We start from the raw sequence: 23,900 nt of genomic DNA, 5'->3' as shown, positions 1-23,900 counted from the left end.
CACAGGGCAGAGGAGCCCTTGGTACGAGAAGTGCTTGTTTTCCGTGCTGTGAGACTATTCTTCTGTGGCAGCCTGCACCTTTGCGTTCAACGGCGCGAGTCACCATGTGAGTCGTGTCGCAATTCGTTGTTCGCTGAACGGCGGCCTTCGTTCTGAACGCATTCTTTCTTAGTAAGATTGCAGTGTCGCAGCCGACGCCACTCACGCCATTCCGCTGTGTTTCAGTAATCAGCTGACGTCGTGCAGCAGCTACGCCATACCCAGCGTGGGATTCGCCGCCTTCCTCAACCCGCTGGTGTAACCCCGCCGTGCCCGCCGGCGGGCGTCGACCGTCCGCCCGGACGGACGCCCCGTAGACTAGTGGCTAACCCCTCCTTCCTGCGCTGGTCCGTTTTATTGCTGTCATTGGCCAAGGCGTCTGGTAAGCGCGCCCGGGTGCGCCGCAGAGGGCGGCGTGAGCGGTCGCACCGCGCCTGTCGCAAAGCCGAGCGCCGGCGACGCGTTGATCGCGTCTAGGAGCGCGGTGTAAAGCGATGTCACGTGTATTGCGGCCAGGGACCGGCTGCGAACACTCGAGCAGCGCGGCTCTCAACTACCCGTCTGCACATGATCGGAGCCGGTTGGCGCAGAACGCTCCGTTTTTGAAGCGGTGCACCTCAACATGGCGACCAGAGTAGCTGAATGTCATGAAGAAACTTCAAACCTAGCATTGTATCGTGGTTGTGTAATTTATTGTCTCTATCAACGTCTCGATCCGTTGGAAGTATCGAAACGCGGTTATACCTAAATTCATATCACGCAAAATAGCCCCGACGACAACTTTGTTCCCTCCAACATTACGATGCACAACCTTTGGTTATCCTCCCAAAAGAACAGCAAATCCTCGGCGCGAGCCCGACATGCGCCTGCGGTCCAGAGCAGCGCACGACACGGCATGTCGAGAAACGGCCTTCGCTCGCGCGGTGTTGCAATATATTTGACGAATGACACGGTCTGTGCGGTGCGGATGAGAGCGGAGCGGAGCGGGGCCGGGCCGGGCGCGGACCGGGCGCTGCCGTCACGGCCGGTACGGCGTCAGCAGCTGAGCCGAGAACTCGCTCACGGCCGGAACGCCGCGCACCTCGTGGTCCAGCAGTGGTAGCTTCGTCACGTGGAAGTCTTCGTACAAGTCTGCTATCTGAAACCAGGGGCGGGTGGGGCCGATGTCAGTCCTGCGAGGCGCCCGGCGAGTCCTGCAGGGCACAGCCAGTCGCGGAAGTTTCCCGTCATCGTGCATCCGTCATATCGGGCATCACGCCAGCTCCATGCTGATAAAATAAAGTCCAATGGCTATCCATGTGTAACCAAAATTGCAATAACGGCAACATTAACTGCCCTCGGCCGCATCCAGTCCAGCGTCCTTATCGTCCACGGCTGGTTATAAGCCATATGGAACCGGCAATGGAATGTGGCGCAAGGTCCCATTCTGAGCACAACCTCGTCCTCAACACTTTTTCAAACGATCTGACACCAGGCGCGTCACAGGGCGATGTGATCCCGTCTGTTCATGACACATATTCTTCGTGCTGGCTCCACAAACAAGCATTGCTTTGACTTTCCGGATGGCTCAGTTTCAGCTTGCAGGCAGCGCCAAGCAAAGTCTGTTAATTAACCATTTTTTAACCATCAACAGACAATTAAACCAATTGAAACAGTGTTGACAGTAATCCCTTTCAAACAGAACTGACCCATACAATACACCACCGGCAACGCGCCAAACCACGTTTTTTTCTAAGATGCAGTCGGAACCTTTTGATTAGATGGGCTTGTGGGATCAGCGCCCACGCAAAAAGAGCTTGTTGCGTGAGCCATCACCCCACGATCCGATTGTAAAATTTCGTGATAACGGCCGAATCTGCGCCACACGCTTGCATGCCGTAATACTCAGGAAGACTCGGCACACCATCTGACGACGTCACCTGACATTTAGTGCGGCTGCTGCTACCGGTCATATCCCAACCCAGTCGGGGGTAAATGGAGAGCCCCCTAAAGCGACTCGAGCCCACCACGCCATGGCTAGCAGAATAAGAAAGCAGGCGCTTCAACCAACTGAGCCCCCGGGTCAAGTCAAGCCTAGCAACAGCCAAATGAAACTGTCGCAAGCTGTGAAGATGACGTCACCGTCCGTCCACGCTCTACCTGGGACACGCATCTGAGGCCGGATCTGGCGCCGCGGTGCCACAGAATGATCACCGCGCTAGTTGACATGCGGCAACATTCGCCAAGACAGACCAAACGACTGCTGACGGGGGCGCTTACACCACCCTTCACCCAGTACTGTGTGGATGTCTGGGGTAGCTGCACTGCGACACAGGTACACCGTAAACTTTTGCTTCACTTTCAGGTCGACAAAGCGATAACCTTTCGCTCTCGTGTCGTAAAACACACAAAAGCCGCGACCGAGAATCGCCTCCGCCAGTACAGCTGGAATGGCTCAACATGACTGATGATGTGATTTTGATCACTGAGTGCGATGTCCTCACGTTGAGAAACATGTCACCAGCCTCCCACGCCGAGCGCTTCGAGAGCTGTTCCGAGCGCCTCAAGCAGCAGCCGACGGCCGACAGCTGGTGCTCCGAGTGTGGGCCGCATCCGCCCGCCGACGGTGCGGTCTGGCGCGGCATGCAAATGCGGGCTTGTCGTCTTCATAAGTACACTTGCCGCAACTGTACATCGCTTTACAGCCCGGCTCCGGCAACATCCGAACACGCCCGTCTACGTCCGTCGACGGAAGTCGTCACCCAGCCGTCCACGGCGGGCGCGAAGCCTAGCCACGCCGTTTCATGTAGCTCTTGGGTGCACCGTGCCATGTCATGACAAATTGGAATCGTTCAAACACGGTCAATCAAATTTATCCGATCCGACATAGACGGTCAATTTTGGGACCTCAGGTCATTGCCACGAAATGGTACCAGGGCAACCAACATCTGGTAAAAGCCTTAGTGAACAGATCAGCGGTGAATGTAATTGACACCCTTTTCACCCGTTACATACGTACGCGTTGGAATAAAACAGAATGCTCTGTTACCCAGGATCTTGGTTATCCAAGTACAGAAACAAGGCGACGAAATTAACAACGCTACTGCGGCAAAGCTCGGCAAATAAACAGGGTTAAAACTGAAACAAAAACGCACTTTTTATGGCGGCCGCCAGAAGATCTTGCACTGAAATAAATACGTGAAATTACAGGTGTATTTGCCTTTAGATGGTGTACTTCATGGCTGATGTAGCTTTTGACTGCCTCTAACGAGACGCGCAAAACAGTGTATGATCAGTATCTCCAAGCACGCAAGCAGCTTCGTCTCACGATGACGGATCGAGTTACACCATGACGCATGTAACCGTCGATGATTACAGACGCATGTAACCGTCCGGCAGCTCAGTTCAGCTCAGCAAAACAAATCTGAATCCGTTTATTTGGAGGGCCATCGTTCATAGCCTGCCATTGGCCACGAACAACCACAGAAGTATTCGCACCATGCATTCGTTTACATAAGCGTTGTCCTCCCGCCCAGCAGCCACATCTGGTACATGGACAGTTGTGGAGCGTCAGTCAGGCGTCAGCTGAAGTCACGCGGCAACACGACACGCTGGTACACCCTACACCCTACTTCGCAGGGTTGAGTTAGTACGGAGGAACCACAACGAAACGACGCCTTAGAGTTTAACAGGTGCTGAATTGTGACATCTTCTGGCTAATGTGTTTTTTCAGGTGTTTGTTTTTACATGGTATTATATATAAATATATGTATACGTATCTTATGCCAATTCCGCAGGTTTTGGTTTTTGCATGGGTACAGCGCGAACTGCAGGCATATGTCTGCGTTTGCCGCAACGATCTGATATCAGGTAAATGCTAAGCCGTACCGTTATGGGAGGCACTTTTTCAAATGCGAGTTTTTTCACGCAGTGTTCCCAGAGTCGCTGGTGTGTGCGTGTGTATGTGCGTTGTTTGTACGGTCTAGGTTGCATGCGGTTGTGAATATGGGTGTACCCGTGCGTGCGTGCGTGCGTGCGTGCGTGCGTGCGTGCGTGCGTGCGTGCGTGTGGTGTGGGGGGGGAGGGGTGCGTGTGGGCGCGTGCAGCGGCCGCTGACCTGGTCCAGGTACTTTTGCTGTATCCGGCAGCGGGCGGCGCACATTCGACACGGCCGCTCGCCCTGCTTCAGCATCAGCAGCTGGTTGACGACGATGTTGTGTGTGTCGATGCCGGTGCGGGTCAGTTCCTGCACCAGCCGTTCCGTCTCGTACAGGGACAGGAACTCGGCAATGCACACGCACACAAACGTCGTCTGGTCCTGGGGGCGGGCGCCGGCGGCTGTCACACACCGCGCAACTCTCTGGGGCGCGCCGCCGCAGAGGCGGTGCACGGTAGCTATTTGTTCTCGTTCGCCGTGCTCAGCTCTCCTTGGTGCAGCTGCCCGGGGAACGAGCCGTTCCGCTCGTGGACACCACTACAGTGGGCTCCAGAGGGAGACCCGATCATTGGTCCAGCGGCCGGCCGTCCGTGGACAAATGACCAATTGCAAGCAACAGATTGGACAAGGCGCGTTTTCGAGCACTTGAGAGGTAAACCACGAATATTTCCTTAACACCGTAATTTCTGCGTAAATATATAATTCATGTACATGAATAATGCTACCAGTATCACCGCAACTTTTTACGACTGGCTCTAGTCAGCCTGGGCCGAATCTTTAACCCAGTCATGCAAGGTGTACAGCTGGGGGCCGACCGTTGCCAGCACTGTGACCTCCCCGCATTAGAAATGAGGCGAGATAACGACGTATTGTCCTGCCCAATCACGAGGCAGGCGGATTTGCGCAACTAACATGACGATTTCAGGAGCTCGTGCCAGAGCCGGTGACAGCCATGGGCCAGCATATAGACCGGGCGCCTATCTTACCACACTGGACCCGCAAATCTGCACCCTAAACGGCATCCCCGGATCCAAATTCCTGAGGAGGATTACAGCGGTCATCGCTGACGGACGCGCCGGACGCGCCTGGTCAATCGCTCCGCCCGGCAACAGCGAGAGCGGCGCGTCAGCGGCGGAGGCCCTACCCTGCTGATGGCCGCTGATCGCTGCCGCCCCACCCCGACCCTGCTCGGCGGCGGAGGCCCTACCCTGCTGATGGCTGCTGATCGCCGCCGCCCCACCCCGGCCCGCCTTCTCCAGCACCGCACTCACCGGGTTGCGAAACTGCTCGTTGACCTGCTGGATGACTGGCAGCATGCCCTCCAGCCGCGACGACATATCGTCCGGGTTAAAGTCGGCCAGACCCAGCAGGTTGCCCATCTGTCGAACGGAGGCCGGTGAGCGCGTCACGGCGGGCCAGCTACACCAGCGGCGGGCAACTTCAGCCAAAGCGACGCCCCATCAAGCCGGGGAGAGCAACACTAGCAGACTGCGCTACGGCACACTGGAGGACGCCGACATTCCTGGCCGTTCATACGCCGGGACGCCGACATTCCTGGCCGTTCATACGCCGGGACGCCGACATTCCTGGCCGTTCATACGCCGGGACGCCGACATTCCTGGCCGTTCATACGCCGGGACGCCGACATTCCTGGCCGTTCATACGCCGGGACGCCGACATTCCTGACATTCCTGTCCGTTCATTCTCACGGTTGGTCTTGCGATTACCATTTTCACATTTTTTAATGGATTTCTGGGTAAAAAAGTCAACCCAAAATGCATCCAAAAAAAGTAAATGCAAATAAAAATGATCAGCTTACCGGAAAGAAATATAGTGTATAACCAATGTTGCGGAAGAAGTGATATCATCTCTCGCGCATACTCTCTTTTCGACCAAGAACACAACTTCTTCCCCAAAGTCCCTTGTGGCAAACGATCAGCAAAATATCAGATATATTTAGATCACCATTACTCATAATCGATCATGGACAGTGAGCAAATTCAATGCTGTTGGATATCCGTGCGTTCAAAGCACCTCTGACAATGGAGTCCAACGTAACACGGTGAACGTTTTGTAACGAGCGAGGCCCGAGCCAGCCTTGCATGACCTCTGACATTTCCTTCAGCCTGAGCAGCCCATGACGGCAGATTCCCTACAGATTGTGCAGCATAACATGTCAGACATCGACATGCGAGCTGCTTCATTCGGCGGGCGTTTTGTACAGCATTGTAACATCGTCACGATTCCACCTTCCCATTCGATCCACAAAGCAAACGGTTTTTGTGAATACACTGAGAGTACGGGCCAAAACAGGGCCCCAGCGGTGGCAGCCCGGCATCGTTGCTACATGGGGCAAACATATTCTGATGGACGAAGAAACGGATGATCGGGAGATACTGTTGACCAATGTATGCAACCGGAGCGCCCATGTGACTCACCATTGCACCCAGGATTTACGTCTTTATGGGTTACGAAAAGCGTCTGGCTCGATTAGCTTTGTTTCTGGCATCATCTATTTGATGGCAATTGACCACTCTTACGTTTGTATCGGCTCGTTGGCACCGACGTTTCAGGTGTTGAAAGATATTCCAGATGGATGGCAGCCCTCCCTCCGTCGCCCCCCCCCCCCCCTCCCTCCTTCGGCTGGAGGGCATGGATCACAAAATGTGGCTGTTACGAGCACTGAGCCCCCGGCGGCACCAACCACTAGGTGGCACCACTGGCCACCGACCTGGATACAGAAGACAGAGCTGGCGGTTCCCGTCCGCCGCGCCGTCCAGCACACGTATGATGCCATCACCCAGTCTCGGGAGTTCCCGCCGTGACTAATTCGTCCTTCGCGAACGGTTGACCCGGACGACCCGTCCAGACCATCGCCGACCGGGTGACGTTCAACATGGGCCGCCACGTCGCGATGTGGGCTGACCACCATTCGGGGACGGAACGACGGCTCCACGAAAATGGAACATCGATTACATCGTCACCGCCCTTCATGTGACAAGACAGCTTGACCAAACGTTTTGCGGGGATGGATTTGGGATAAGGCCCTTTTTGCAGTGTGATGCAAATATCCTTTATAAGTCCTTTGGACTTTACGGAGGACTGTGATGTTGAACCTAGACGGTGTCACCGACCCCTCACCATGTCAGGAAGGGCAGGGAATCGAGCCTCGTACCTCTGGTTTCCGGAACAGACAACCCAGTCACCGGGCTATCAGCACCCCGATGCAAATAACTTGACTCCGCAACCCCACAAGCAAGCGTAGCTTCAGAGGGCAGGGTCCGCTATCACGTGTTAACGTGCCATATAACGCCACAGCCACCTCACGTCAGTCCGACACATTTAACCAGTTGCCAGATGACCGCCAAAGCCGACACAACGGCCGCCTCTAGGACGCTAGCCAAGTCATGTCTGCCACACGTTGATTCGGCCCAACTTTAAATTACCAAACGGGTCAGAGGGCTGGCTTAAATGTTGCTCATTTAATTAGTGGAATACGTCAACAGTGTTGACCAATTCAACGTGCAAATGCGTAGCGTGATTCGAGCGTCGGAGCCTTTCACTCTAAACAACTTGGGAACAAGAGAGCAGTTCAAACACATTATGCCTATCGGCGCGCATACAACATAACTGTTGAAATACGGCGCCCGCGGTGCCTGACCTCTGTCAAGGTGAGAGGCAGACGACATCATACTGCCTCAGCAGCTGAGTGCGTCTTAAGGTCTCAATGACAGGCAATGAGCTGAAATAACCGCGTCTCAATGCTGCACATTTTAGCTCGTCTGAGCCAATATATATTCTACACTGGAGCACGGTACCAGGCTTGGTAACTAAGCACACCGTGCGCCTTTGCTGCACATCGTAGTGGGTCACCCAAAGCACAAACTTCCGGGAAATCCCGAAAAAAACGGACAGATTTTCTCATGTAACAGCGGTTTTTATCGGAAAATGTGACACGACTCACGCGACTATTCTCGAAACGCGATTAAGCACAATGCGCAGAATTGTATAGCGAATGGCAGCCTAGAAACATCGATGATAAAGTCAGCTCAAGGAAGCAGGCCAAAAGAATCGCGGCCGAGACCCCGCGAGGCAAGAGAGGCCTTGTTGCGGAGCCCCTACCAATCCATTTGTGGGTCCGGACCGTAATGGGCTAGTCGGCTGTGGCAAGGCCACCACGCTGAGGCTGGAGAGATAAGAGCCCAAATCCGCTCACATGCAAAGTAAGCTCACATCAGAAATTCTCACTAACCAATTACAACGCGTGCATGCGCTACGGCGCCTCGTTTCTTCGACCATGGGAGCCTAACCCACCGTCCACCGACCAAATTTGCCAACGAGGCACACTTTCGTTTCAACGGTAAAATCATCGGGCAAAACTGTCTTTCTTGGTCTACCGAGGATCCTGATGAGGTTCACAAAGTACCACCGCACAGTGCGAAGTGTACCGTCCGGCGCACCATCAAGACTGCGATGGCCGCAATAGCTAAACGGTAACTAGCGATCCCTAACAAGTACCGCCGCACAGTGCGAAGTGTACCGTCCGGCGCACCATCAAGACTGCGATGGCCGCAATAGCTAAACGGTAACTAGCCATCCCTAACAAGTTGTAGGTGGTTTTGAAGAAAATCTGCCGTGAAGTAATGCCACGCCCATGGCTTCAGCAAGATGATACGACAGCGCATACCGCGAAGGAGACGAGAAAGCGGCTCAAAGGCGGGTTTGACCCAGCACAAGTCCATCAACGAGTTCGGCCACTCGCCCGATTGTTACCTCCATCTTAGATCCACATATATTTTTTTCGTGGAGGCATTTCAAGTCACAAATGTGCTCAAAGAGCCTTTAAACCAACTCAGGACCCAAAAAGTGTAAAGGAATTACTGAACTTCAGAGACACAGCGTCCCATACCGCCATTTACGCAGCAAAGGATTAGACGGCAAGGTGCCTCCGGCGACACGGGAGTCATATACGGACGTGGAGGGCCCAGTGGTCAAATGCAAAATAACATCGACTGATTTTTCCATCGCTGCATCACCCTGGTTAAAAAACAAACAAATGTCAGAAATCAGTCCGCTTTTCCTGGAACGCCCTTTAGTTAGTTATCAACTTGAGCTCAATTTACCACAAGCTGCTTCACAGATTGCATTTCCAATTTGTCACATATAGACAGGGTGTCTGATCAAAAACCGGTCACGAAGGTCATCTGATTGAGCCAACAGACCAATGGATCAAATCTGAGGAGAAATTCACAGTCACAAGTGAGTTTTTTATAAAATAATTGGTCCTACGGAAAAGTTCTCTCATGATAATTATTTTAGTTGGTATAGAAAACCTCTAGCGGACAGATAGGGAACCAATCTGAAGAATGCGTTCCAATATTCGAAGTCTTTGTATCGGGAAACGATTCTTTTGGTACTTCGAATTATTCTACCCTCCTCCCCACTTTCAGAACATTCAACGGGCGTTCTGTACCAAAGCGACCTACTGTCATTCATATTCGTCCATCTACACATCAGCAAAGACAGACGTTTGCACAAAAGCTCGCGTGGGAGATTGCGCATGAATTCGCGCACATTCGCTTAAGTCCGCTCTCACGTCTCGGCGTGCCATTTCGGAATCAAGCGCCGCCACCAGTGAGCGCCGTCCCTCGCTGCCGCCCAGCCCCTGTCCACAGGCAGCCTTGCCCACCTGGGTGACGAAGGGGCTGATCTGATTCTTCAGGCGGAGCAGCTTGCCGAGGCCCTTCTCGACCACCTGCGGGAAGCTGAGCAGGCGCAGCGTGTGGCCGGTCGGCGCCGTGTCGAACACCACCACCGAGAAGTTCATGTTCTTCACCAGCCTGGTGACGAGCGGACGCCGGTGTCAGCCAGTGCGCGAGAGCACCGCCAGGCGGCGTCACAGCACCGACAGACCGGCGCTCTCGCCAACACCACCGGCAGACCTACCCTGGTGCAATAGCCAGGCCTAGACAACGCTAGGCGGCGTCACAGCACCGGCAGACCAGCACTCTCGCCAACACCGCCGGCAGACCTACCCTGGTGCTAGAACCCGGCCTAGACAACGCCAGGCGGCGTCACAGCACCGACAGACCGGCACTCTCGCCAACACCAACGGCAGACCTACCCTGGTGCTATAACCCGGCCGACACAACGCCAGGCGGCGTCACAGCACCGGCAGACCAGCGCTCTCGCCAACACCACAGGCAAACCTACCCTGGTGCTATAGCCAGACCTAGACAACGCCAGGCGGCGTCACAGCATCGGCAGACCAGCGCCCTCGCCAACACCGCCGGCGGACCTACCCTGGTGCTATAGCCAGGCCTAGACAGCGACACAAGCTCGGGGCAAAACAGGCAAGGATAACTAAAAACAGGCAAACTATGTTGACAAAAAGTCTCCTGGCTGATCCAAAATTCTTATTTGATTCAGTCCCATGCTGGGCAGAAGCATGCGGCACTCATGCTTAAAGAACTTTTCTAGACTTTTCTAGAGGAGCCAAAACCTAAGGTTACATTACTTGCACTTTGAGTCAGGTTTTCCCAATCCAAAAATTATCCAGATTGAATTAAGAGGGAAGGACCACTGACATCAAAATCCACCACATGTCACAACCAGTGGCGTCCATTTGGCTTCGAGGGCAGAGGATGAGCCCAGAGCTGACTCACTTCATGACCTCGGTGTAGCTCATGGCTTCGTCGATGCCCGGAAAGGCGGAGAGAAGCTCCTGCATGACCGACTTGCCGGCGCGCATCGCCTCCGACTCGCCCTCAAAGTACTCCTCCGGCAGCTCGTGGAAGCCGGCGTTGGGGTCGATCTCCTGTGCGAGACACACACACAATGAAACAAGTGTCTGATGGATTTTGCAACATGCAGCGCACAATGCTACAACCCCCAGTGCATCTAACATGTATGATTGTGTCCATCAAGTGCAGTTCACAATTTTTGGGCTATATTATTACCAACATTTCATTAATTCTACAACAAGCCTCAGTGCATCCAGCATGTTTCACTGTGTTTGTTAAGTGTAGTTCACAATGTTTGGGCTATATGGTCGTTATTTGGAAGTTTGAGCCAAAACAGGTGGCCTAAGTTGGGATCATTGGGATCCTTCAGATGGAGTGACATCTTATTACCACCATTTCATTCATTCACCATGACATATCTCACAGCCATTTACAAATAAGTTTGCATTAAACATATTGTGTATACATCAGCCAATCACACCTATGCATGAGTCCATCACAATTATGCATGAGTCCATCAAAATTATGCATGAGCCAATCATAATCCTGTCAGAAAAGTCATCCAAAATATATCTTATGGCTAAATTTAGGAAAGAATAGTATGGACAGAGCAAGATTATTCAATCAAAGCAGCAATGGAATAACTGGTAACACAAAAAGGCATGCCTATTGCACACAGGTACATTCCACTGCTCACTGACATCACTTACCATGGCAGAAAGGTTGTTGAATCCATTGACTTTGGTTGGTACTTTTGTAAACTTTTGATTAAAAGCATCTGATATGTTGTGGGCAGGATCTGTTGAGATGATGAGGACACTCTCACGGACTTTAGCCAGCTGGACGGCCAGGCTACAGCTGAAGCAGTGTCACAACATAGTTGCAATGCTGACTGTTAAACACAATTGGTCATTATTTGGAAGTTTGAGCTAAAACAGGTGGCCTAAGTTGGGATCATTGGAATCATTCAGATGAAGTGACATCTTACCAGGTGAAAGGGACATATACAAGACACCAAAATAGTCAAGTATGCTCCTGAACATGACCAGGTCCACTGGCACTGTTCTGTTGGTAAACCATTCCAGTTTAAACAAAAACAGATGTCATAGGTTGCGATTGTTGGGAGCATCCAGACAAAATTACATCTTACCAGATAAAAGGAGCATATATGAGGCACCAAAATAGAAAAATGTATATATATGTATATATATATATATATATATATATATATATATATATATATATGCATACATATACACATATATCATAGCATAATGGTACATAGTATGTTACATTCCCAAACATGGCCAGGTCCACTAGCACTGTTTTGTTGGCAGACCATTCCAGTCACTAGGCCGCAAGATCAGCTATAATAAGGTAACTGAGCATGCAGCTATGCTTAAATGATGTACAGTTACTTTGGTGTGACAGATACACTGCAAATGTAAATGACTTTTAAGGCAACAGTGGTGGGTTACAGGTGCAACTGGTACCGCAAGGTGATAAAAAGGCCAAAGATGATCATTCCAGCTGACAATCTACAGGCAAACAATAATACATTTCACTTCTGTCCCTATTGGTTAACCTTTTTTGAAAATCAGCTATCTTTGGCAGCCTAATGGTCAATGCATGAAAGTTTAAGTCCCATAGAATATGTGCATCAAAAGTCTGCTGATTGAGTTCAAGTGAGGTGAAGCTGATGCTCATTCAAGCAGAAAAACTTTTTTACAAGCAACAGGCCAAAGAAACAAGCAATCAACTTATGTCACTATTGACTGATCATTTTAAAAATGACTCATCTGAACAATCTAATGGTCAAATACATGGAAGTTTGACCCATCCACTATCCACATTAAAATTTTGCTGCTGAGCTTCAGGTGGAGTTTTACTTGCCACCAATGCTGGTAATGATTTGACTGTACACAGCACACCAATAAATGGGTGCAGGGCCCCAAGGAAAAAGTAGATGAATGTGCTGCAATCTATATCAAATCTGCTGGTTGCATGACTCATTGCGACCCTAACCAGAATCTTCTCAGGAGGAAAAAGAAAGTTTTTGAATTTCTGTCATTCATTTTGAGATCTACAGCAGTGTCAGTACACTCCCACACTGCATAAGAACATCCAAACAAGATGTAGGGAGGGGGGAGGGGGCTCATAGGTACCTGAGGGGGCTCTCTGTAACCTGTCATCTATGGGTTTATGGGCTGCATTTGAATCTTAATGATCAATTATATTTTGCAACAAACTTGTGTCTTACTAAGATTTTTTGCCCTTTTACATGACAAAGAGACTCTTTAATGTGATTCTGTTTAACATCACAGAGCCAAGCTTGTCCAATGATTATTTATCCCTATATACATATATATATATATATATATATATATATATATATATATATATATATATATATATATATATCTCTCTCTCTCTCTCTCTCTCTCTCTCTCTCTCTCCTCTCTCTCTCTCTCTCTCTCTCTCTCTCTCTCTCTCTCCTCTCTCTCTCCTCTCCTCTCCCTCCCCCTCTCCCTCCCTCTCCCTCCCTCTCCCTCCCTCCTCCCTCTCCCTCCCTCTCCCTCCCCATTCCCCTCTCCCTCCCCCTTCCCCTCTCCCTCCCCTCTCCCTCCCCCTTCCCCTCTCCCTCCCCTTCCCCTCTCCCTCTCCCGCTCCCTCTCCTCTCCCTCTCCTCCCGCTCACTCTCCCGCTCCCTCTCCCTCTCCCGCTCCCCCTCCCGCTCCCGCTCCCTCTCCCTCTCCCTCGACAGTACAAGGGTTGTTATACATGCAATAGTACCTTGTAGTTGTTTTGCCAACACCTCCCTTTCCACCCACAAATATCCATTTGAGGGATGTCTGATCAACCACATTCTTCAGTGTTGGATCAAGTGGTTCAAATTCATCCTCCATAGCTTCAATATGATGGATCCAGTCCCTGCAAAAAAACAATGCAGGCCACTTGAATGAGACATTCCAAATTCCAAAGTCACACTGTAGAAAAAAGCACAGAGACATGACTTAAGTGAATTACCCACTTGATCTAAACTGATCACCTAGGTTCTCAAAATGCTTAGGTATATCAAAATCATTCTTCAAAACTCAAAACAACTGCATATGCTTATTTCATTTTTTAAAGTGTCTTGCAAAGCAGACCCTTATTACACAAATGGAAATGCAGCTTCCAGAAAATTGTGATGCATCATTTGTTGCTTAATCCAAATTACTTTGTATAAGCCTTGCATGAAATACTTCCTGAATAAATTTGGCAGCAGCACGTGGGAGCACGTGGCAGCCTATGGTAGCAAACGCTACTTATTTCAGGACTTTATGCCAGGCACTGTCAAAATGTGGTCATGCTATACATTACTACCTCATGTTAAAAAGGGCATTGTACATCAATCATCATGTGTACTGCAGAACATATGGTAAATAATGGTCATATATCATATAATGGTCATATAATAAATAATGGTCAATGGTCAATAAAACAGGTCATCTAAACTCTTACTTTGGAACTTAAATAACCATGATAGCGAACATTCGAGCATTGCAAACACGCGGCAAATGTGACCATAACTAAGCATCAAGAACTCTAAAAATGTATGGGGCCAAGGTAACAAGAACGCAATTAAATATGTTTCTCACATATTCAAGCAGTCTTTCACACCGCTTGTAGATTGGTTGACATGGGGGGGGGCAAATATGATGTCTTTGAGTGGGGAATGAAAAGCAAAATGAGAATATGACAGCTAAACACAATTTCTTTATATGGTACATGGCATGGAACATGGATGCCAATGGGGCACTGAGCTGAAGGGGATAGGGTGGGGAGATTCAGTTTGGTTAGGTTAGGTTACATTAAATCAGGTTAGGTAATGTAAGATTAGGTAATGTAAGATTAGGTCAGGCTAGGTTAGGTTAGGTTAGGTTACGTTACGTTAGGTTAGGCTATGTTACAGACTATTCTGGCCTGTCTGTTTTATGAACATATCTACACACAATAGAAACATATTTAATTGCATTATTATTGTTACTATGGCCCCATATATTTGTAATGGTTCTTGATATGCAGTAATATTGTGACCATGTGACAACAACACAGGAATGGCGCTGGGGTAGGGGAGGGGATGTAGAGGTGGTGGACTGTGTGCAGCACTAAGGAGCTCGGTATCAAATTATTAAAACTTGAAGGTAGGAGCATGAATCTACCTGTTTTATTATCTACAGTATGTTTTGCTTGAAACATGGCAAATGATGGACAATGCTAATTTCTAACATTAGGTACCAATGTATACTTACACCTAAAATGCTGCCACTTTGGCTTTAAAATGCATCCTTTGCAAAAACAAATGCTTCAGACCTACCATGTGTAGTACTAGGTCAATGCAAGATCAGTTGCTACACAGCACAAACAATTTTTGTATGGTGGTGTAACATCTTTTTAGCTTTGAGGACAAAATACCATTTAATTACCACAGGCTCCCTATTACTCTCCAAAAAATCAACAGAAAGCTTCTACTCCTAACAAAGTCTACCATCAATTCCATGTATCCACTGGACATGAATACTGAAATAATTGTCAAACTTGCACACAATGCTAGTATGTTGACGGCAAAGTACGTCTACTTCAACGTGCCACAACCGCCTGTGCAACTTTTATTTGCCAAGGACGCAATCAAATGAGTAAAAATCATCTCACAAAGATGCATTATACTGAATACTAAGTGTCATGAGAGATAACCACACAACAATCTCACCAAAACCAGAACTTCGTCCGTTACAATGCCCCAGCACTCCGCTCACAGCACCTGCCACCACCGACAAAACGGGCAAACTTTGTTTACATTCACGTGCCAAAACTGCCTAATGAAGGCGCCCCACTGACGTCGAAAAGACATCCTCTCTTTTTCGCATTTCTTGCCAGTGATGACGCATGAAGAACATTGAATGCAAATTGGACTGCAAACTATTGATCGGTAAAAATTTAAACTTAACAATACAAGGATACGAAATGTGTGGAAGGTCAATTTTACGTTACTAAAATAATATTCATTTGACGCCAAAGTGACGGAGCCACGGCCACGCTGAAGTTGGTAGCTCAATGTGCCAAAGACCTGCGATATTCTGCTACCCTGGATGTGGGTTCAATTACGGCTCAATTTTGGATTGCTTACAGCATGCAGCGTTGCTAGTGTGGGACGGCGGCTACAGCCCTGGGTCGTAGCGTCATTGAGCATTGCTTTGCCTTTGGGTACTGCCCTAATAGGCGTGTTGCTGCCAGGTTGCAGCGGTTCGTAAGAGGTGATTGCGGGATGGACGTGAGGAGGATATTGCGATGCTCAGGGGTTTTAAGCAACGCAGACCATGTTGCAAGCCTTTTTGTACGGAGTGTTCCGGTGGCTGGATTGAAGTACTTCAAGCCTCCTGCAGATTACAGTGACATGAAGATACCTGAGAGACCCAAACTATGGATGCTACCCAAAGTACCACAATTTCCTCCTGGTATGCGGATCCCGAAATCACAAAAGAGGCTGATTGACATGAGAGGTCCAGAAACTGTACACAACCAGCTTCTGCACAAGCAGTATGGGATCATAGCACTGACAGGAGGAAAGCTGAAGCATGGCCACATGGAAATGATCCGTATGACTCTTGGTAGACGCATAGATGTGAAGAGGATGTTCGCAGTGTGGCGAGTTGATGCTGTATGGAAGCCTGTGACAAAACGAGGCCAGGGAAAACGGATGGGTGGTGGGAAGGGTGCAATTGACCACTATGTGTCCCCGGTCCGAGCAGGACGAGTGATAGTAGAGCTGGCTGGTGCCTGCGATTTTGAAGAGTGCAAGCCAGCCCTGCAGGAGGTGGCTGGAAAGCTGCCATTCAAAGCAGAAGTGGTTAGCCATGAAATTCTGCAGAAAAAGCAAGAACTTGAAAGATGGCAAGAGGCAAACAACAACAACCCATACACATATGAGTATCTGGTCCAGAACAACATGACAGGATGTCACAGGTGGTGTTCCAAGTATGACAAGATTTGGTTTGGCAAATATCAGTGACAGTTGTGCCAGATATCAGCATGTTGTGCTAGACATCCCAAGTTTCTAGCTTGTTTTGTCAGCTGATTGGGAATGCCTGGAATAAATAAAAGCTTTATTTTTGGTTTGATGAAAGATGAGTGGTGTTACCACCATTTGTTGGGCAGTCATGAGATTTAGAATTAAACAGCACATCAAAGCCTTAGGCTTAGTTCTAATGCATGAACCTATTAAAACAAGTCATTTTTTAGTCTGCTAAGTTGGTGAAAGATTGGTTGGTGTGATGTGATGTGATGGTGCCCTGCAAAGACTGAGAAATGTTAGGTCCCATGTTAGAAGTGGTGCTTTAGGTGCAATTACTGTTCATTACACTGCACTTGAGTGAGTCATTTGGCCTAGCTTGCATCTACTTCCAATAGTTCTGATATTGGAGAAGGGAAAGGCTCACACCCTGAAAGTGTCAAATACTCATCTGCTGTGACGTTCAATGGGATTTGGATAATGTGGGCAGTAAATGCTTTTGGGGTAGTTCTGAAGGTGTCAAGTGATCATAAAATGTGAATCAGTAATGCCACATATGCAGAGTATTTGTTAACTTGGTGGGGGATGTACCACTCATTTATGTTTTGTGTAGTGCATGGGAAACTGACTGGGCCTTGTACTGCCCTTATGTGGAGGATACTTTGCATATAATGTTTGCACCATTTTGGGGCATTTCAGTTACCATGCCTCTGCTTGGAGCATTTGGCTACAATCCATGATTTGCGACTCAAAACATTTATTTTTACCTGAAGCTGAACAAGGGTAAAAGCAAAAAAAGAACACATTCAACATAAAGAATGGAAGGTGGATGAAAGAGACATCGGTCTGTTCTATATAGTTTTCAAGCAGTAGTAAAACACGATTGCGTAGTCAGGTACAGCAAAAACCGATTTAAAGCAAGCATTGCCGACCGGTTCAGTCGGCAGCAGTCCGAGAACGAGCCACCTGCTGTTCTGACTTGACCCTGACACAGCTAACTACGAAGTCCATCCAGCTTAAGTCTGACTTGTGGAGGCATAAAACCCAAGCGGCTAGCGTCTTCGGCTCCCACGTGGGGTCCGGTTTCCAATCCCGTTCCGCCTGGCCCCTCAATCACCAATATCTGCAGTCGCTGCCGCACCATTCAAGGGTGCGGGACAATAACATGGTGACGCTGCTGGAATGGCACGACAAACAATGAGCTAAAGATTGCAGAGCCACAGCCAGGTCTATGGCCATGACCGTCGAGTTCGCCTAAGTTGCGACCAGAAGAATAGGCTGTGCAAATTAACAGAACAGACGCATTGCTACCTGTTATATGTTGGACGCCGTCCATACCGCCGCCCCTCCCCCCCCCCCCCCCCCCCCGTTGTAATGTATCAGTCACAGTTGGCCATGCTGCTTGCGCATGCCCGTGTTCATCAAAGAACAATTTTTTCATTTCAGTTGAAATCCTCCATATCTTACCTATTCTGGTATGCTTGACAACGACTCTCACGTGGATGCAAGCCAACTATTTTTATTATTATTTATAGCTGATGAAGGATTGCTAGTAAACCACTCGCCGCGATAGGCGCTCATCAGTTATGGGCGCAAAATGACCATCGCAGTCCACCCCTAGAGCTCAAATTATCATCACCATCAAAGACGTATCACGTTACCCCATCTGAAACAAAAAGTCTATAACGCACCCTGACACGACGCATAGTACCAGTGATCTAACCACTTTTGAGGATCACAGTAGTGGACCCATCCCTTTCCCAATTTCTCGTGGTTCGGCATCCATCCGACGTCGATGACTCAGCAAGTATATCATGATACAGCGGGCCAAATCGGTCGGTGGCTTGTCGGCAGTGTCCCTGAACGGTGGCATCGCTAGGTTGAGATATACGATCGCGCTATCCTAGTTGTCATTGCGCTGCATCTCCATCCTGACCTGTTGTGGAGCTTCTAGTCCTGGTTTGTGCCTCAAAACCGACACATGGTTCGGTTTCATTGATACCGCATTACAACTATCCAAAAATGGATCACATGCGCGCATAGGCCGTCATTGTAGAACGACGCGCACTTCGTAGGATTCGCGGTTGTACGCCATCTGCACAGTGACCTTTTTTCTATCACACACACACGCACACGCACACGCACACGCACCCACATCCGCATCCGCACCCGCACCCGCACCCACATCCGCATCCGCACCCGCACCCGCACCCGCACACACACACACACACACACACACACACACGCCCACACACACACACACACACACACACACACACACACACACACACACACACACACACACACACACACACACACGCACACGCACACGCACACGCACACGCACACGCACACGCACATGTATGTTTGTTTGGCGGGGACATGTGTGTTGGACCTCGTTTGCGGGCACAAGACCAAACCAGGCCTATAATTAAAAGAGTTGAACTCTGAAACTCAACCTGATAACTGACTAAGGCATAACTCAGGCTTAGTCTTGGAACTATCTCGTAACCTGGACAGCATGTACTAAAACAACAAAGATTTCGAGATAGTGTAAAAATTTGGTTGACGGGTACATTACTCATGCCCATAGTTGGCAGGTCCCCTGAAACCATGGCATTTACATTGTGTGCGTACACCAGTGATTGGACTGGGATTTTGTGACGCAAAAACTTTTTATATGGAATATGTAGGTTGTTTGTTGGTAAAGATGTGAATTTCTCGATCACCATATTTCACGTTTATTTCCAATATCCTCCAACTTCACTTCGCTTTTTTGCAAGATTAGGCGCCCGACATTAATGATCCAACGGGGTGCTGCGTCTGTTTCTGTCATTCAAGAAAGTAAGCTGTCCATTTATTCAACGTGCCATTTTCACATGAGCTCCAAATTCATCAGTCTATAGAGTCTATCTCGTGTACCTCAGGAAAAGGATCTGTCGATTGTATCTCAGGAAAGAAGAGCTCTTTTCATAGACAAAATAGATTCCTGGAACGTTGTAAGTGTACACGAGCATGGAGTCAATGACGATTTCCAAACCAATTTTTTTGGCAGTGCTTTGGAGAAGTATGTTCCGCAGCCTGGCTCAAAAGAAATACTGCGCGGGAAGTAACCGCTTATCTAATACCCATGCAATATATTTTCTAAGGCGGGGAGGCGTTCATATTGTCCAATTTACAGAATGTCCAAAGGTACAAAATATCCAAAGCACAGAATGTCCAAGGTACAAAATGTCCAAAGGTATAGAATGTCCAAAGCACAATGTCCAAGGTACAGAATGTCCAAAGTTCATAATATCCAAGCATTGACCTATACAAGTCCAGACAGCCTACTCCCATTGGCGCGGCGACCGGCCGGTTGTTCCCGTCTTGCGACACTAGCGCCACCACGCGGAGTAGGGCAATAGCTAGCTTCGCAATGATGATTCTATGGCGAATGGCCGACCTCCGGAGGCGTGTGATTGGGAAATAATGGGAGGGAGGGCCTTGAAAATTCTGGGGCTGTTTAAGACATCAATTTTGCGCAATACGGCACAGGAAAGGTTGCTCCAAGGACATGGGTAGCGGCTCGACAGACTGATCCAGGCATACTGATTTTGCAAATTTGCGTCGTAGCAGAAGTGTGGGGAGGCAGGGTAATATCTGGTCTCAGAGGAAAACAGATGGTCCTTCTAAGAGAGAAAAGATGCCATAACGATAACGCTGGAAACAGTTGTTCTTAACCCTTATCCGGATGTGGTCCTTTGCAACATTCCAGCGGGCAGAAGGGCTGGGCCAATCGTATCACCCTCTCCTGGCTTGTGGCTTCGGCTTGAGATAGTCAGAAGTAAATCCGAGCAAGATAACTGTCATGAATGTTAGCCGACTTTGTCCAGCTTTAAATGTACTTGACAGTTGGGTTCTCCCAGGTCGGATCGACGACCCAAAATCGTTGGAAAGCACGAATCTTTTCGCAGGCGGCACTTCGACTTACGCCAATGTCATCATTTGCATCAGCCTGTTGGAAGACGGAGGACATTCTTATGTCTTTGTTTATGGGCGAAGCAACTGCCCCGGTGGGTTGCTGGAGTTCAGGCTATGGTTATCCCTTTGTATGCACTGCATGCATGTTGTTCACCTGCGTGAGAGAATAGGTCTGTCCCCATCCACACTCAGATAAGACCAGAGCTCATGTCTCGATTTGGTACGTTACAAGAATATAAGCTATGTCCAGCACCGTCGGCTCGGTACTCCTGTGAGCTGTGTAGGCATCGATGTATGCGCATAGTATATCATGTTATTCAGAATATGTACACTATATTATTGACAACGTTAATGCACAGGACTTACACGTCGACACACATTACAGCCCCAAAACTACGCATAGTATATATGTTGTTCAGAGTATTACACCGTACTACTAACAATGCTAATGCACAGGACTTGCATGCCCACGCACTTTACAGCCGCAACACTATGTAACTAGTAAATCTACTTGCCGTCACTAGCACAGGTATTGCGGTCACCAGCACAGGTATCCTGCATCGCTCAAAGCATACAGGACAGTCGTGGCCAGCTCTGTCTGAGTCTCACTTGAAATGTGGTCTGTGAGAAAGTAGGTGACAGGATGGCGCCACACACCTTTGATACCAATGGCCATGGACACTAGGGCATTTGTTGCCAGTCTCGTGTCCTCCACGTCCCCTGCACCCAGATCAACATGACCAACGAACTTGTCTTTGGGTTGCGAGTACACCTTCGCCTTCCGGATGGCCATCTCATCAACCATCAAGCAGCAGTTGGGGTCGATTTTCTTGGCTGTCACTTCACAGCACAGCGTCTGTGGCGCCTCGTGGAGGACGCCCACCTCACAGCTGACGCTTCTCGTCCACTCTCGTAGCGATGTTGCACCCGGCAGAGAGAAGTTCTTTGAGAGGAATCTATATGCTCTCGGGGAATAGTAGTGGAAAATGAGACAGAGCTTCTTGATTTCTTCTGAATACCTCTGGCCACTTCGCTTCTTCCTGCCACCATTGACAACTTCGTCGGTGAGAAGCGCTGACACCATTGGGTTTTCAAATCGAGATCGGATCACCTCGAGAAGCTCGGCATCGACGATCCGGCTTTCTTTGATGGCATCCAGAGTCCTTTTGAGGCACTTGAGCCGCCTGTCGCGCGTCTGAAGCGTCTGTCGCAGCTTCTTCTGCTCGTAGCGCAATTTTCGAACCTTTGCAGCCATTTTTTTTTCAGTGGACTGGAAATGTGCCGAGTTGTTGCACTTGCGCTATAGCTATGCTCTGGGCCACCTGGGTGAGGTTGGAGCTTCACTGGAGTGTGCTGTAGCGGATGCTGCTCTGGTGCAGGCTGAAGCTGTTGCAGCTTTGAGGCAGGCCGTAGCAGTACCTCCTCCGGAGCAGGCTGCAGCGGCACCTCCTCCGGGGCAGGCTGCACCTGTGCCTCATCTGGAGCGGGCTGGTGTGGCTGCTCGAGAAGCAGGCGCCTGACATGCTTTGGCTTGGGTGGAGTTGTGTATGGGCCAACACGCTTTTGGGGACTTTTGCGTGCCACTGGTTTTGTTTGCTCGGGAAACATGAACCATGATGGGATGGTTCCCTCACGCAGCATTCTGCACTCACGGTATGGCTCAAAATCAGCCTCCATGAAGTGGTCACTGCATAGAAGTGCACTCTGAGAGGGCTTCCATGTCCTTTGCTTTTCTCCCTGACGTCTTGTGACAGTGATCCACTTCTTCATTAGCTTCAGGTCATGATGAGGGTAGCTGGAACAGAAACAAAAAATGCATCTTCAAAATGCACCTCATGCACTTTCGACAGCATTTTTCACCCCAGTCTGATTAAATCTGGTCCACATTTTGCAAGCATTACACCCAGCAGAGCTGCGATGCACATTATGACCATGTCATGTTAATGATCTGAGCTCTGCCCTGCATTATGTAAAAAATTTAATATCATGCATTACAATTGTCACCATACCACAATTTCCCACATTTGTTTTTGACACAATTGTCACCATGGCACCATCACAATTTGCAGATGTCTTAGGAGTCGGAGTGGTAGTTAGGTGCCATTCATATTGCATGACACAGAACATGTCCCTTAGATGGGGTTATGCCTGGTTTTGTCTTCGTGCTCCAAAGCGAATTTGTGGTTGTAAGTGGGCTGCAAGCTGGAATTTCATTGTATATTCCCTTCAGACAATGGTAAGGCAACTTGATAAGTTCCATGTGAATTTGCGCACTCAGACAGTGTCTGGAAAGTTGAAATTTGGGTATCACCGGTGTGGGCCTCTCACTTCCCAGAACAGCCTCAATCAACAGAATCTAGTACGAAAGTCATACAATTTTGTTGTCAGCAGCTGCACAGGACATTTGTAAACACCTCTAGCACGTTCATTTAGCTCTATATACAATACGATGACAATAAAAACCATTTTGTCACATGCCTGACAATCGGTCAATTCATTAAATCTGTGGTGCGGCACGCAGTGTGCAAGGCCCAAGCCAGCAATAAGGATTTTTTTAGGTGTTTTGTGCACAATTTTGTACTATGAGGATTTAAAACAAAGCATAAATTCTGGGCTCTACAAAGTATACACAAATTCAGCTGTTAGCTGAGCTTGAATGGATTACAAAACATTGCATTTGGTACAGTTTTAACCATTACAAAGATTCCTTGGAGTGCAAAGAGCTAAAACATCCATTGTTTCAGGACACTCATTTGACTCTGTCATTATCCTAAAATCAAATGACAAGGAGTGGTTCTCACTGTCAAGTTAACATCTTGCCTTGGCCAGCTTAATCTTGTCTCCTGAGCTCTATTAACCATGCAAATAGCACGGTTGCGCTATTTTCCACTTCAAAGGAAGCAAATGCAATATCAACGCCGTACCAGCACCCCATCAGTGTTGAATAGCACACAACAGACTTTCAGAAGTGATCAACATTGATATTGCCCATCCTTGAAAGATGTTTTCCTTCTTGTTCTTAGGTGTTCTTCATTCCATCTTCCTACTTTCCAAAATGCATATTTGTTATCCTACAGGTGGATGCAACTGGATTCAGTTAAGATAAAATGCCTAGATGATAGCAGGAGAGCACGCAGCGTATCTGAGCACAACAATTAAGGAGATAAGTTTCTATCTCCACCTCTAT

The 23,900-nt window shown here is 48.9% G+C and overlaps 3 protein-coding genes across 13 annotated transcripts in view; 2 read left to right on the top strand and 1 right to left on the bottom strand.

Moving 5' to 3' along the window:
* The window catches only part of LOC119113261 (peroxidase), a 32,146-nt gene extending 31,159 nt beyond the window's left edge, over positions 1–987 (top strand). For all 3 annotated transcript variants that reach the window (XM_037237614.1, XM_037237612.1, XM_037237611.1), the window contains one exon: positions 226–987. In XM_037237614.1, the coding sequence (XP_037093509.1) occupies positions 226–301 (76 nt within the window). In that variant the 3' untranslated portion in view covers positions 302–987. The remainder of the gene's footprint in view (positions 1–225) is intronic.
* On the bottom strand, positions 527–15,585 carry LOC119113262 (ATPase ASNA1 homolog). Of its 9 annotated transcripts, none has more exons than XM_037237615.1 (8): positions 15,452–15,585; positions 13,492–13,629; positions 11,409–11,556; positions 10,621–10,772; positions 9,645–9,795; positions 5,227–5,334; positions 4,136–4,336; positions 527–1,177 (listed from the first exon to the last, which is right to left on the bottom strand). In XM_037237615.1, the coding sequence occupies exons 2-8, from the start codon at positions 13,602–13,604 to the stop codon at positions 1,058–1,060; spliced, it is 993 nt and encodes a 330-aa protein (XP_037093510.1). In that variant the 5' UTR covers positions 13,605–13,629; positions 15,452–15,585; the 3' UTR covers positions 527–1,057. The 9 variants fall into 9 exon arrangements, with proteins under 9 accessions (XP_037093510.1, XP_037093514.1, XP_037093516.1 ...); XM_037237619.1 differs by having other exon boundaries at positions 11,409–11,497; XM_037237621.1 differs by lacking the exon at positions 15,452–15,585 and adding an exon at positions 15,230–15,251 and having other exon boundaries at positions 11,409–11,497.
* Positions 15,586–15,813: 228 nt separating this feature from the next.
* mRpL16 (mitochondrial ribosomal protein L16) lies at positions 15,814–16,847 on the top strand. Its single transcript, XM_037237625.1, has one exon. It carries the CDS (start codon positions 16,007–16,009, stop codon positions 16,748–16,750), a length of 744 nt encoding a protein of 247 aa, XP_037093520.1. The 5' UTR covers positions 15,814–16,006; the 3' UTR covers positions 16,751–16,847.
* Positions 16,848–23,900: the final 7,053 nt, after the last annotated feature.

The sequence above is a fragment of the Pollicipes pollicipes genome, unplaced genomic scaffold (genome assembly GCF_011947565.3).
Source record: "Pollicipes pollicipes isolate AB1234 unplaced genomic scaffold, Ppol_2.1 Scaffold_7261;HRSCAF=8764_pilon_pilon_pilon, whole genome shotgun sequence".
NCBI classification, from domain to species: Eukaryota; Metazoa; Arthropoda; class Thecostraca; order Pollicipedomorpha; family Pollicipedidae; genus Pollicipes; species Pollicipes pollicipes.
The sequence above is the reverse complement of the archived record's forward strand: the minus strand, read 5'-3'. Positions and strand labels throughout refer to the sequence as shown.